The following is a 16,555-nucleotide window of genomic DNA, read 5'->3' as shown; positions in this document are numbered from 1 at the left end:
GACATTTCTGATAATGGCTTCATTGCTCCGATATTAAGTCTTACATGTTTGATGAATTCTGAAGGACTTAATTTGTCCTTCTGGTAGATGTTTAATGTGGCGCCAATGTTTTATATATAAACTAAAACATCCAAGATTTGTTGTGTGCTATTATTTGTTATTTTATTTTAAAGTTATTGTTTGTCAATTATGTTCAAGAGTTATGTTGGTGGGGAATTAGGTTATTGTTGTTAAAATTGTAAAATCATCAAAGAACTGCTCCGGTGAGATTTGTCCATTTGAACATTTTGTATCATCTTTGATTCTCGTGTGGAATGCTGAAAACAAACTGATCTGCTTCCACATTTACAGAAATAGGCCTGGATTGCCTGAAATAATATGTTGTCAATTCAGTTATTAGTAAAACACTGGAGGAAAATGTGAAATATAGAACTGAAACCACTTTCATATTATCAGGACGTGTTCTCTTGAATGTTGTTCTAAGTTTTTAATATATTTGTTGTCTTTGCTTGTATATATTTTGTTAAAGAATGGATATTTTTACCACAATGTTTTTCTTTATCAAATGTTTAATATACTATCTGAGGAGGTATCAAACTTAAACTTGCAGCCTGAATAGGAACTATTCAACTATTACAGAATCATGTATAATATGATTCAAAATTTATCTGATTTCAATACATGAAATTTATGATCATTTATCTCCCTTTAATCCAGGTAGCCAGGAAAACGTGCAACAGTTATTTTCACAGTAATGTGGATAGTAAATATTTGTCAGTAGTTTACCGATTCTCAAAGTGAAAATAAAACATGCTACCTATAAAAATCAATGACGAGAAATGGGATTGTGAGGTCAACCTACGAGACTGCACGTGCAACACCGACATCGGCTCCTCCTAAACATCATGCACAGTTTAAATGGGTGTTTGATTTTTCTAAGTAAGTACGATCATGCATTCTGGAAGTGGAAGGAATCCTTCTTCCGGTAAATATATATAATCGGTTCTGAAAATAAACAGCAAGGAGAATACCATGTGAAAATACATTTTTGTTTGTTTGTTTTTCTTCTAGTAGTATAGTTTATTTAAAAAATATACAAACATGAACATATACCTTACATAATATTTACTTATTATATCATATTACATATAACATGGGTCAAATGAAAATACATGTAAAGATATAGTGTAAAAAGATACTATACTTTGTGTAGTTAATGAAAGAGTTGATAGTGAAGAGATTGAAAAATAGAAATAGGTGACCGGTATAAATTAGAGGAAAGTTATACGTCACTCCGTAGTGTACTTCGTGTGATTTATAATTAAGATATTTTGAGTTCTTGTAAGGTTTCAAATAGAATATCCCAATTGCCATTTAAAGTTTCGTTATTCATTTTCATTTGGAGATATCTTTCAACTACAATATTATCTATATTATTGTCCTGTTATTTGACGTTTCGGCTTACTGCCTTCTTCAGAAACACTCAAAATAGATCTCGATCACATCTTATTCCGTTATTTTACTAACTGTTTAAAGTTTAGAATACTCAATCGATGAGATAGTTAATTAGAGCTTGGCTAGTTGGTATTATTTTATAAAATCTTGATCTATAAATGAAAAATTTCGAATGCAGAAGAAGCCAATTTAGAGGTACAATTAAAGATTGTGAAAATACATAATGTGCGTGTAAATGTAAATCTCCTACACACCAATCAATTGCACCACATCCTCTTAACCGGCATATTTTAAAAGTCCTTGTCTAATTACTTATAATATGCACCTTGCAAAAAAATAATTATCAAAGTAAACGATTAATCACTGCTTCTATTAAAAAATCAATTTCCATTGTTTTTTGATTGAACTTTATTCCATTCACATAAAACGCATAAAATCGTGCTTGTACGTGGATCGACATTTTGACCATCCGCTCAATCTGGAATTTACAATAAAATGACAGATCTTCATAGATTTTCACCACAATCATTGATCGCCCAAGAAAACGACAACGAGTAGAACTTAATCTTGCTGAGAAGATCAATCTCGTCAAAGATTTGCCAAAATTTTCTCAAGTTGATTTGGCGAAGAAATATAAGATTAGTAGGTCTACAGTAACTGTTGGTGACATAATTCGCAAGAAGGACAGTTACTTACAACATGAAAATACGGGAAATGGTTCAAACAACGCTTTGGATACCGGTGCCGGTTTGAAGACGTTAATGAACATGTTTTTAAATGGTTTTAAGTAGGCTTTTGCTGAGAGAGTTCCTGTTCCTGGTTCGATTATTCAAGCCAAGGCACTCCGGTTTGCAAATGAAACAAAGATCACAGATTCTTTTCGCATCGAATGGTTGGTTAGGACGTTGGAGAATCCGTTTTTGTATGAAATCATATAGAATCTGAAAACTCGTAATTGTTATGAAGACCTATTTAATGATCCATACTCCATCAAAATTAAAAAAAGAATCTATCACAGAAGATCCAGAGCCCGCGCCCGTTATCTCGTATGTCGAAGCATTGGAAATGGCTAAAAAAAAAACTGTTCGTTCAAGATGAAAATCTACCCAAAAAACTTTTTTTTAAAAATTATCTTGATATCCAATATTGTTTGTTACTGTTATCTGCAAATATATGCTGAAAGATATCGTCTACCAAATTAAATGTAATTGTGGTGCCTCATATGTAGGTAAAAATAAGCAACCACTCCAAATGAGAGTAAGACAGCACAAGACATCATGCCACACGGCCAATGGAAAATTAAGCTAGCATCTGATCGAGAATCCAGGTCCCATCATCCAATGCAATCAATCAGAAGCCCTTCTTACCAACCTCCTTGATGATGCCACCCGTAAATACCACGAAAGTATCATCATAAGAAAAATACAAACAGAGATCAAGGATACCAATTACCCAGATTAAGGGAAACTGTATTGTTTTGATTATCCCCCCTTTTTAATCCCTAAATTATGTCTCTTTTTACAAGTCTTTGCCTTTGTTGTTTGTTTTCATTATCATTGTTACCTGTATATATATTTATGTTACTGGTTACTCACGGTGTGAGAACCACATTGAAACGTTGAAGTAATAATATACCAGAAGTATCTATCCATAAAATTGTCTTATTTATTTAACTTTATGACAGGTTATTACTAAACGCTCTGACAGGTCTAGACTTACACTGTAGCGTGACACGTTACACATAATTTTACATAACAGTGTACATCGCACACTATATTAGGCCTAGTGCTTTTATAGGGAAGTATCACTAAATACACCAATACTATCAAATTTGCGTAGTAAAGGGGTGGAATTCTGTTTAACCAATTCCGTCCCTGGTCGTCGCTGGATCAAAGTGGATTCATTGAAGTACACTGTACATATCCATTATTAGACTGTAGCAATGAGTGTTAAGGCTCTGAACGAGGCAATCAATCGTCACAATCCAATAAATGAAGCACTGACTTGAAGCTCCCTACAAGATTATATCCATCGGTTCCTTAAAGGATGTTGAAAAAGATATGCATGCCCACTTTTTTTTAGATTTTTACATCATTCAGCCTTTGTCAAATTAGCAACATGCATTTTCAAATAATACAAATAAAATTATGTACTTCATTGACCCTCATATCGGCAAGGTCATGAACCTGTTGTTTGTTTAAACATCCTATACTATTTTTTACAAGAATAATTATCTTACCCCGAAAAAATAATTTCTTAACAAATATTGTCACCACAAACGTCAATATATGAATTAATTTCCCTCAGTATGTTTTAAGGAAGTTGAAACGTTGTTTTAATAGTGAAAACAATTTAATGCAATAGTTATATATTAGGTTGGGCTGGTTATGTATAAGAATTCTACAGTGATAGACCTCTACACACGTTTGTTGGGTAATAGGTTTAGGGATATAACTAACGTTAGTGTTTGTACCTATATAGTAGAGAGAAGAGCAAGCAACCTTCCAGGTAAATGATATTCAAATGGTTCACACCAGGGTTCAATTTAGGCTATATTATTTAAATAGTAACGTTTTTTATACGTTTTATTTCAAGGGAAGAAACTCAATGCATTTTACTTGACCATTGAGGCTACTTTTGAATTTTTCTAAAAATCCAAGAAAAAAACGAAGGTGGTGGCGACCCAAAGTAAGTCTTCGGAGTATTATAATTCGTAGCATTGCACGATGATACAATGAGTATCTCTCAAGAGAAGAAAATGCCCATTGACTACTTTCAAAACCCCTTTTGATGATACCTATCCACTGCTGTGTAACATACATTTTTAACCTAACTACTATCTTATACCCCAACCCTGCTTGTTACTTCTAATAACATTGCCTTGCACCTAAAATCAAGTTTTTCAGTCTCTCCTCCAGGTTAATTCATCTTTATCCCTTCGCTCCGATCATGGAACCTTCCGTTCTACACCCCCTTTTCACTTCACCTTTTCCTTGGATTTCAATGCATTACCCCTTCATTTTCCACTACCTTTTATCTCAAACTTCCCTACCCCAATAACTGCTCCATGCTAGTGCCTATGTTTCTTCTTCTTTTCTTCTTTCATTTCCCTCTTTATTGTTCTTCCTCTCCACTGTATCTTAAACCCCTCCTTGTCCCTTTCTACTGTCCTGTCTGTTCTTCTAACTTCAGTGTTCAAATTAAGTGACAACATAGTTTGCAACTCAAATAACCCTTTTTGCGATTCAATCTGTACGATTAGCCACACGACGATTTGTAGTCGTCTGTACAAATACTACCTAGTAATATATTTCATGAAAATTGTAACAAAATCTAGTGAACTTCCCCCCGGGCGGCAGTTACTATAAACTTTAAGCCTAGAAATAGCTGGATCCATTTATCTTATTTTACAATATTAGTATTTTTTGTTATTATTATATTATTATATAGGTAACCGGAAAATTTTGAATTGCTACCGATATTTTATGAAATCCTAATTGATTAGACAAAACTGAATAATTGCTAAACAAAATGTCCATCTAAATTAATGTGATAAAAAAAATTGATGGTTAAATTGGTACAGTTTGGTAGTCTTGTATATTTTGGTAAGATCGTAAGACAAGACTTCTCACTAAACTTGTATAGTTCTTGTCTAAAAAGAAATTGGTTTATTATTTTTTGATCATTTAAATCTATACTGTTCATTCAATTATCAATGATCTTGATCGCTTTAAATTCTTATGATTATTAATTGAAGTCTATTACGATTGTGTAGAAAGTGTACAAATAATTCAGAGAGTCATTTAAAATGTAATGAGATTATATACTGTCATTGATATTTTATTTTTTAGGTGAGTAGAGACAGTATAATGAAGACGAACGTGAGTTCGAAATGTACGTCGTGACAGACAGATAATACTTTACGTTTAAATAACCAGACTTTTCAGATCGTCTTTTACCACCAAGAGAGGACTAAATCCATGCAAGAATTAAAGAAAACTATTGATTTTGATTTTATAATTCCTTAAAAAACTATTTAGCAACAATTCGTACGTGTGACCATGATCTGGAAAAATTTACTACAATGTTTAATAAGCCGGGGAAAAGTCGACTCAGCTGTTATTTTTCAAGAAGATGGAAATATCTTGGCTAAATCACCAAATTGGAACATACCCATCTGTGATGTATGGATAATTCTGAACATTCTAAACACGCACTTTCCGTATTTAACGAAAATTAATATCAGTGACGATATGTTTCTTTGTACGTGTTTTATTCACAATGGTAAACCAACTCTCGTAGGAAAGTCTGACGATCGTATTCTAGTGGCTCACAAGAGTCGATGTTGTCTTGTTATTGGAATTAAAGACAATCTTTCTCCCGGTTCCTGTATTTATGAAGTAACTGAATTTGCCAAGCAGATCCGCACCAAAGGTTATTGATCTAAATGATTATATGTACGTTTAATTATCTTTTTATTTCTCAATTTCGCAATTAATTATTGTTAGCTTTCTCTAAATAATATATAAAAAAATTCGATGTAGATTGGTGGTGATCGAGAAACTTCAGTAAGGATAGATGCTCAAAGTATCTCGATATTTGAACAATATTATTCACAGCCTGAAACTCGTGAGTTCATTGTATCATTTCTAAACAATACAATGTCATATGAAATCTTTCAACCACTTTATCTAAGGAAGAGTTATAGCCTTGACTAAACGGAGGGCAGGTAAAGGGACGTATTATAGGTATTCCCAGAATACAAAAACTCTGTAGCCCCGATATCATATCAAGGTTTAAACCCATTACCCATAATATGTTTTACGTTAACATACCTATACATGTACCAGTATTCATAATTGACGTATGCATTTATTATACTCAATTATAATCTACTATAATGTACGTTACGGTCCAAGAAACCTCTTCATCTCTATCTCATATTTTCTATGTATTCTATTTCTATATCTAAAGAAAACAACACCCTAAAAACTTGCTGGGCTAGGTTAGGGCGTTACGTATAGCAATGCTGTGTAAAACATATTATACATTACGAGTGATTTGTGTTTAATAATATTCAGGCATGAGCCAAGGAATGCTCTTTTGAGCATCCTTCTTATCGCAGTGAGTTGAAGTAAACGTTTTACATTTTATGACTACGACGATTGTGGATTTATTAACGATGTGAAGTATAGACTGTTAGGACACACTAGATAATGTTTTTCAGATTTGAGAAATATATAAGATACTATAAAACCTAGGTTTTGTCGACACATACTTACGAAAGTGATTTTTATGGTAATATATAAACTGTTCTAATAAGGTTAAACATAGTCAGGAAAAATCAGAGAAGAGACACAATTCAAGATGGATGAAAATAAAGATAACTTAGACAACAAAGAAAGAAGACTTTCACCAATGGAATTTTTCTATTACAATTTATATCTTAAAAATCCAGACAGTAAAGCACTGATGATATCAAAAGAAGTGCACTTCCATGATCTGGTACTACTTCCGGAAGAAGTCGTGGAATTATTGAAGTTGATTCTCTCCCTTCATCCAATTGGTCACACCGGCTTCGAGACATTTAAAGAAAAAGATACAAATGATACATTGGTTGGAAGGAAAATTTTGGATATCAAAGAAGCTTTGGATTGTCATGTCATTCTGAACCTGAAAGATACAACTATGTTTCACTCTGCACCAATTAGAACATTTGATTTGAAAACACGAGCTCCTGTCAAATTTGCATTTTCTGTCGAACCATACTTGGTTGTTCGTTTTATTTTTCATAGAATTGGTTTCGATTACAAAGCTGTTGAAATTTTTGTAAGGAACTTTATTTCCATCCTTAAAAGACTTGGTTTGAAGAAAGAAGTTCCCGAATTTAATTGCCTTCATTCTAGACAACCATTTTACGATTTGGATCGTTACTTAACGTCCAATTTCGCACCACTTTCTGAATTTTGGAGTAAAAAGCTAAAGAAAGGAATAACTAAAGCATCCTTCGCTGATATCACTATCAAACCTATACTTAAAAAGTCCGGTGAACTATTTCATTATTCATATCTCTCATTTACAAAATTCACCAGTGGAAAGATAATAAATATGGCAGCTCAGAAGAACATCTCGTTGATAGGTCTCATTATCTCAGTTTATCAACTTATGTTATCTTTTCACTCCAAATCAAAATATGTCACCATTCTGACTGAAACAGACCTCAGAAAGAAAATTACAGGAGCTGACAATTTGGTGGAGTCTATGACAAACCTTGTACCATTAACTGCTAAGATACCAATCAAGAACGACCAGATCGTGGAAAAGTTTTTGGTTGAAAATGAAGTTCTAATACAAGAATGTATATCAATGTCCGCATTTCCTTTTACAGCCATTTGTGACATTCTTAAAAAATCTGACCGCAAGAATGTCATGCGACATAAGGTGGTTCAAAGGATTCCAGAAGGAAAAACCGACAAGGTTATATCAGAGGGAAAAATTAGAGATGTTGGAATGTTTCATGAAACTTCATTAGAATGTCTCTTTGACAAACACAGAACTATTTTGTATCTTCAGCTGCAAGCATCCACTGACACATACTCTCAAACTGATGCCAATGCTATATTAGAAAACTTGGCAAAGGTCCTGAGACTCATCAGTGGCAGGTCGGACATCGGTATCAATCAACTAAGGAACCATATTCTTCAAAATAAGGAATTTATTGATCTTTTTGGTAAGTTACTATCATACTTGGACGAAGGGTGGTCTAATTTTCAGACAATGTATATAATTCTTATATTAGATTCTCTAGTTTTATTCAATTTGTAATAAAGATGAATAGACGGGGAAATTAGAAATCCAAACGATGTCATATTTACACTTTTTAATTGTCTTTGTATGTTTTTACAAGTTCTTTTTTTTGTAGATTTCTTCATAAAAGTAGGGGTAGATGGACGCCGTGACGAAGTATTGATATCATTAACTGAAGACGAGGGTCAAAATCATTCGGTATTAAAATGGTCCATGAGTGGGAAGAAAGAAGTTAATACCATAGATCTGAAAACCATATCCAATGTTCATTTTATTAATGATTTCAATTCTGGTGAGTGTAAATCTGACTAAATGTAATTTTTATTTAGTGGGGTTGATTGATTTTTAAGACAATTAGCAAGACAAACTCGACAACAGTTCCAAAATAAAAAAACAAGACAATATTTATCATTGAACGATTCCCAATAGAAGTTTTGTCAATCTGTGAAATTGACAACGTTATTGTCCGATCAAGAACGATATAAGAGAATGGTCACTAAAGAATGACAGGGTTTATTGAAATCCATGCAGGCACTCGTACTTTTATGAGAAATTATGACCAATTAGCTAGAAGATAATATCAGAATGACATATACTTTGGGGGCACTTTGGTAATAAAAATGTAAGGTTTAACTACAACCAATAACATTAGATGGACCAAATGGACCGTCACAAATATATACAACCCACTTCTTTTGTTTAAGTAGTGAGCACACATTCAAGACTGACTAATCGCGTGAATTCAAGTGTTAAAAGCGTTAATGGAATAGTGTTAACCGCATGTGAAGACCATTATAAATATATATATATATGTGTGTGTATATACACCGTGAGGAAATGATTCCGTTGCAACAAAATGTCAAATATGTTAGAACTTCACGAAGACTACTTAAGCATGTTTAAGTATTCCTGGTTTATTTCTGTATATAGTTCTATAGATACATAAATTTGATCAGCTGAAGACAACTGCTCAACAATTGATCAGAAACTCCAAGTGCAACCAGTTGCTTGCAGTCATTGAAAATCCAATTGATTTATATATGACCACAAATAGTATGGAAGCATGGTGTCATTCGTCCGTCTGTTCACAATTGGCTCATGCTCACTGTACTACAAACAATGATTTGTACTTGCAATCAAAGCTGCTTCTGGGCTTATATTTTAAATTAGCTATACAAAATTCTCTGAGATTATCATATTTATTCATCTTTAATTTCTATTCATCAGATGCTAAAGAGTTATGGATGAAAACGAAAGATGGTGTTGAATATAAATTTATATTCATGAATGATGATCATATTGACGACTGGATAGAACGATTAGAACTAATATTAAACTTTCAAATATTGCACGTATAACAAGTAAAACAAATTGTGTCTCACAATTCAAAATTTGAGGGTTACTATAAATTCTGACATATGTATATATATTACTTATCATAACATATACTAAACTCGTGTGCAGCATGTGCTTTATCATATGATTTATACATAATATATATAATTTTGTACATAATCATTAGACTACTGAACTTCTCAATAATGGTTGATGTGGCTTTGATAAATTGTAAGTGTTTCATTATTATATATTTGGACTGATTATATTATATGAAGTCGCACTTAATTGTAACCATTAACCCCGCCTAACTGCTTACCGTAAAAAGTAACAAGTTGCTGATAAAGTTGCTATTTATATTTTGTCAACTCAAAAGTCGTATGTTACCATAGCCCCAGTATAGGTCGGTCAGTCGGTAGATCCCTCTGTCAATATTTCTGGCACGTCATAAGCTTTACTGTTTTGGTATGATGTGAATAAAACATGGTAAGCATGAGGATTGATAAGATCTCGGACAGTTTAAGGTACTGAAATATTGACATTGCTTAGAGTTTAGTAAAAGTAAATTTGCAAATGTCAAAGTTAGACATTGTATGCAGTTCTTCCAATAAACCCAAAAATTTAAAGTTTCAAACTTGGTTCAAATGAGTCCTTGTTTATCAGTGGACTGACCTGGTGTCTGACTCATTACCATATACAACAGAATCCCTCTTTAATCCAATAAAGCCATAAAACTAAGTAATGATTTATTAAACTTTGTTATTTTTGCTTGAAAGCATGTTTCAATAATTGTTTAGTTTAATGGATGTATCGTCTTATATAGAGATTAAATCTTTGGGTCATAGCACCTGGTAATATGTACACTTGTTGACCAAGTTTGAGACTTTAAATTCATGTTCAATCTAAGAGGTAGTATCCTTTTAAATATTTGATTAACCAGTTGATAGAACTCAATTTTAGCCTTCAATATCTCTTCTCGACATCAAAATTTTATTCTACAACAAAAAATAAAACATACCATCAACATTGACAGCATGATATACAACAAAAAATAAAACATACCATCAACATTGACAGCATGATAGTCTTAACTGGTCAGGACTATTTTATTAAAGGCCTGTATAGTTTGAGGAATTTAGTACAGGAACATTTATAGATCAAAATCAAAATTAACAAACTATTTATATTATAATTTGTGTTTATTATTTGTATGATTATTTGCTGATTAACTACTTATCAGCTCTTGATAATGTGTATATTGTTTTATGTTTTTTATTATTTTTGAAAAATACCACCATAATCTCTGTTCAGTAAAATTCATTAAAAACTCTAGGGACAGGTGCAGCATTTTGGGGGGTTGATTTTAGTCTTGAATAATATATGTAAATAGTCTTCAGAAGTACTAGCTAGCATAAGTTCTAGCATAAAAACTAGGAATTTTTCTCACTATTTCTATGTCTTTTCTATATCACAGAGTATCTTAAAATGACGGATAATTCTGGACACACATGAACATGAACAATTACTAGCTTAGCTAAAAAAAATCCCGTTTCTGAGAATAAAGTATGATTGATCAAAATGGCCTACATGTGCCTTTAAACTTTAAGACACTTTTGAATGTAAACATTTACTTGATATGTGCTTAATTGTGTGGTTAAAATTGTATTTGTAAAATCGTTGTATTTTTTGTATTCTTTTAGTGCTATGCTTTTGTCTATGCATCAAATTCAAATTGAATTAATTCAAGTTTTATATTAAAATTTGTGTTGGTCTATGTATAAGAAAATCAGAGTTTCTGTTTGGATCATCCATATTTCTTATTCGTGAAATGTTGTTATTCCAAAAAGACAATTTTAGGTTACATCTCCTAACAAAAATGCTGTTTCTTTATTAATGTTTCTATCTACTTTAGTGGATTATGAATGATTAATCACATCAGTATGTTCTTATTACATATAATTAAGAGTTTGAACCAATCATAAACATCCATGTATGGATGTCTGGTTAAACAAAAAAAATAAGACTTTTTGACCTCGGTCATTCATTGGAATTCTGCTGGTGATTCTATTCTAATTTAGCTAATTATGAATTAATTATGGACATGTGAGACAAACTGGTATTTTTCCAAGTCATTAGAACACCTCTACTTTCTATTCATATAAGTATTAGCATTTTGATTTTTATAAATGAAAATGAGGGAACCCATCTTTAATTTCCATGTAATTAGATTTCAGACTGAGAAGTTCATATATCATTTCACTCCATTTTTATACGCCCACATGAAATGAGGAGCATATATTGTCGTCACCCATGTCCATAGGTCCGCTGAGAAAAATATTAGTTTGAGTAATTGCCCTTGTTCTTAAAAAAGCATTCTAATTTTAGCCTTTAAACACTCAGGCCCAATTCTTGACAGATTTGACGAAACTTGGTAATATATATTATACAGTATCGCTCCAAAAAGTTCAAAAGAAATGTACGACTGAAGGTTGAATATTTCATACTGGTAATTGTTACTGTAAGCTTACTGCCAAATATTTAAAATCAAAGCTGATGGCATTGCTATTTTTTTTTAACTGTGCAGACTAGACTGCACCATATATTCAACAAATCCTGAATTTTCATGCTCACAGAGTATATGTTTCATAGCTCATTAAAGTTATAGATTTGTATAAAAATCAATTCACAATGCGCATCTTTAAAAGCTGAAATATGGAGTTGTGGCACTTTCTGAAAGTGGGAACATGGATTTTTAGTTAGCTATAACATTTAGGAATAGATTCCAGGTAAGAAAAAGCAGTCTCCAGGTTGTGCTACAAAAAGTCATTTTAAAGCACATTTGAGAGGCACAGTCCATGGCGTATATTCATTGGTTTATCATAAAATTCTTCTCGAATATTATTATCAGTAGAGCCTGGAAAGTTACGTTCTTTCTTAGTTTTTCCAAATTAACTAAAGAACAGGAATAAGGAATTCCTATACGTGTTTCAATTTCGGAAAATGTTTCACAATCCCAATAGTATAAAGCATCATCACTCATATTTGAAAACACGTTTAGTTTCAAAGGTAAGACAGCATTGTTTAACAGCATTATCGTCTCTACATATTTTCCATACTTCATAATTTTCTTCTATTTCTTTAATTCCCGACATTTTGTTGGCTTTTCTTATGAGATAGAAATATAAGTTACGTAAGTACAAAACCCAGTCTAGTTCCTCATATAAATTGGGATATATATGTATATTTTTGGGATTATAAATTTGAAACGAAGCATTAGATCTCTTATTGAATTAATTAATTCTAGCACATGTCATTACTCCTTTCCATTTGCTTTTGAAAAACCGTTGATGAATTCTTGAAATTCTTTTGTTAAATCCTTTTTCAAAACACACCTGATAAGATAGCTTGCCAGGCAAGGTAACATACGCCCACTACCAGCTGTCAGAAATGAAAAAAAATCTTTAGTGGCTTAATAATGAATTTTCAAATAATCCTAAAATTAACTATAAGTCAAAGAAAAAACCAGAAACAGTGTATCAAATCATCATCAAATTCAAACATGAACAATGTCTCATCGCTGTACACACAAGGGCAATAACTCTGAAACTGTTCATCATCCGAATATTACCAATTTCGAACTTGACCGAAATCTCATCAATATATATACATATCTAGTTTCATCAATACCATTAAATCGTTAATTCAATCATTACCAATTTAAAACTTGACCGAGATCCTATCAAGTTTCATCAAGATCGGGAAAAAAATGCAGCCTCTATCGTGCCTACAATGCAAATTTGACGCGTTTTTCTAAGTCAGGGGTAATAACTCCGAAATCGTTCATCCGATTATTACCATTTTTGAACATGACCGCAATCTCATTAATATATACATACATACCAAGTTTCTTCAAGATCGGATAACAACTGTAGCCTCTATCGCGCCTACAAGAAATATCAACGGACGGACGGACGGACCGACGGACAGGGGCGACGGCAATATATGTCCACATTTCCACGTGGGCGCATTAAAACAGTAACCATCTGTTGGTATGTAACAATTTCCACCTACCAGTTCCTCTACCAAATTGAAACCGATAAGTTTCATATATTGTTTGTGTTTTCCAGCCTCACTTCTCTCTCCGTCTATTTCAATTTGACCTTTAAATGATGAAAACTTATCACATACATCTTTGATTACTTTAGAAAATAATATGTTATCTAAAAAATCATTTTTGATCATCTTTTTTTAGTCATTATTTTTAGTTTGATATATTCTGTTTTTGTATTGTTGACTGTATCAAATTTATCCGAAATTTCATTAAATTCTTCCAAGTATTCAACATTTTTAATGCGTCAAATCTGAAAAGACTATTACTACTGTTGAGCAAACAAGCCAAACGTGCCCCACATACACATTCAAGGGCAAAAGCAGATTTAGGCTATATAACAAGGTATCTACTGCTATGTGACTTCAATAAACAATACCTTTAGTGAATGTAAAAGGAAATGTTGAAAGTTCATCTGTTTTGGCTATGTAGGATTTGATCAATTTACACCATTTTTTATGTCCATGTTCTTTAAACTCATCTGTCCTCTTCCAATCACGAGTTTGACAGTCTTTTAGAACAGTACACTGATCCTGTACAAGCAGCACTGAAAATAAAACACTTCAGCAAGACCAAAACCAATATTGATAGAAACAATAAGAAGGAAATTACTGAAAATGTATCTAAGTTGAACATCAGTCAAATGATAGTGTATCACTAGAATTCTATGTCTTTCTTGAAGTCATCATGTGTGAGTTTCATTAAAACTATGAAGTAAATTGAAATTAACTACCATTCTTTAAAGAGACCAGGGGAACCCCTCCTTCTCCATGAAGAACATTCTCTCACATATTCCAATTCTGGATCAGGCAAAACTCTATCTGCAGAATCCGGATTAATGTACCTAATTTTTAACTTGGATAAATCAAGAATATTTGACCTATAATTGAACAGTAGAATTCATGCATTCAATAATGAAATGTATGGGATATTGCCCCTTCTGTCTGCTGACTCTTTATTATACTTCTGATGGATATTTCAGGTATGGGTCGACTAGATGTGTAAAGTTAGCTTGCCAAGCATGGTAGCATACACCCACTACCAGCTGCCAAGAATGAGTCTTAAATCTCAAGTGGCTTAATAATGAATTTTCAAATAATGTTAAAAATACTTATAATCACAAAAACAAATTCTGTACATACCTACTCATACAAAGCTAAGCCATGATGAATGTTTATATACATAGCAAGTTGTAGCTATGGTGATCTAATTGATCAAAAATATTTACTAGCTTTAAAGGCATTCTTTGTGACAGGAAAATTTTGATCCTATAATATCCATTCAATAAAGGTACATTTTTCTATGGACATACTTGTGGGTTGTTCTACAATCAACCATACTGTATCTTCTTTTGGTAATTTACAAATTTCTTCTTCACGATTTTCACAATTCTTCATATTATATTCCATTTCTTTAGAAAACTCAGCAAAGGCTTCTGGGTTGTCTCTGGCATAATCGTCAACAAATTTAGCCATTTCAGCTGGGTCAAAATCAAAGTTTGTCATTGACTGTGAAAAAAATATATCCTGTGTAAGCAATACTTTCATTACTATTTTCTGTCTTAGAATTCAATAAGATCTACTCTGACTGTGCATGCAGGGTAATTTCGGGAAATGTTCAATGATTCTTTGTGAATGTATGCAACAGGGACGCTAAAGCAAAATAGATAAAAGTGACCAAAACCAACATTATCATAACAGGCACGCAGCACGACTGTAACAGACAGTCAACAGGTGCACAATATATTTGCAAAATGTACGGTAACATAACCTTAATCACCAACCTTCATCACATATGCGTTAGCTATACATATTGCCATCATGTTGCATGCATAGCTTCCTTGCTGTACCCACGGTCAATGTAATATAATTTGATCACAGGAATTGCAGAGAATTATTAAATCTAAATTGGTATATGAATATCAAATTATGTAAGTAATGGAATTGGTTGGTTGTCAGAATTTTTTCAGGGGGACAATGATCAACCCTTGTAGCTACAAGCCTAACATGCAATTACAATTTGACACAACTGTTAATTTCGGATATGTCTGGTGCTTAAACGTATGTAAAGGCCCCTTTAGGCCTAGTAAGGTATGCCTCATAGAGTCGTATAGTTTATATCATTATACAAATCTATGGATATGCCAGACTATGCCCTATGCATATAAATATAATGCCATCCCAAAAAGTTATAATTGTATAGCCTCTCAATAGCAATGCAAATGGTAGCTAGAGGTGCTGAGGTCGCTTTTTTCAGGTACCGTAAAAAGTGTCGCTGAAATGTGTATTCTGAACTACGAGGTTTCCTGAAGAGTCTTGTGTAACAAATTTTCATCGTCCATTCCATGTTTTCATATGTATTCATGTTATTTGTGCCAAAGTTAATGCCTAGGCTTACATGTTTTAATAAATTAATATCTATGTGAAAGTTCTTTATACGCCTGTGGAGACCTCTCGCATTGATGGGAAAGAAGAAGACATCTTTTTGTTTACATTTTTATTCCGCCATCACTAACCAATCTCTCTTACGCATTACTCACTATTCTATAATATTCATTCGCACACACTCTCATCAATATGCATTATGCACTTTGATTATTACATTACGTTTTTAGAAAATGAATATAAAACTTAATAACATCCCCTCTCCGTTAAGAAACACCTAATTATTCGATGGGTGAAAACGGACTTCAGGTTTGGGTATTGTAGAAAAACGTCTCGGATTACAGGTATGTTCAGAAGATTCTGCGTCCCATCATTCTTATCTTCATCGCGAGTATAAGCTGGTTTTTAAAGTGAACCACAACTTTATGGTAAGACTTGTGATCTATAATCTCGTAAGTTACATCAC

General features: G+C 32.7%; 2 protein-coding genes across 2 annotated transcripts; one reads left to right on the top strand and one right to left on the bottom strand.

The window, feature by feature from the left end:
- Positions 1-6,822: 6,822 nt before the first annotated feature.
- Positions 6,823-9,620, top strand: LOTGIDRAFT_152250 (hypothetical protein; the record flags this gene model as incomplete). Its single annotated transcript, XM_009045697.1, has 3 exons — positions 6,823-8,185; positions 8,378-8,554; positions 9,490-9,620. 3 exons carry the CDS (start codon positions 6,823-6,825, stop codon positions 9,618-9,620), a joined length of 1,671 nt encoding a protein of 556 aa, XP_009043945.1.
- Positions 9,621-10,553: 933 nt separating this feature from the next.
- LOTGIDRAFT_152249 (hypothetical protein) lies at positions 10,554-15,524 on the bottom strand (the record flags this gene model as incomplete). Its single annotated transcript, XM_009045696.1, has 5 exons — positions 10,554-10,592; positions 13,669-13,817; positions 14,085-14,252; positions 15,018-15,213; positions 15,489-15,524. 5 exons carry the CDS (start codon positions 15,522-15,524, stop codon positions 10,554-10,556), a joined length of 588 nt encoding a protein of 195 aa, XP_009043944.1.
- Positions 15,525-16,555: the final 1,031 nt, after the last annotated feature.

This window comes from Lottia gigantea, assembly GCF_000327385.1.
Source record: "Lottia gigantea unplaced genomic scaffold LOTGIsca_1, whole genome shotgun sequence".
Taxonomy (NCBI): domain Eukaryota; kingdom Metazoa; phylum Mollusca; class Gastropoda; family Lottiidae; genus Lottia; species Lottia gigantea.
The sequence above is the reverse complement of the archived record's forward strand: the minus strand, read 5'-3'. Positions and strand labels throughout refer to the sequence as shown.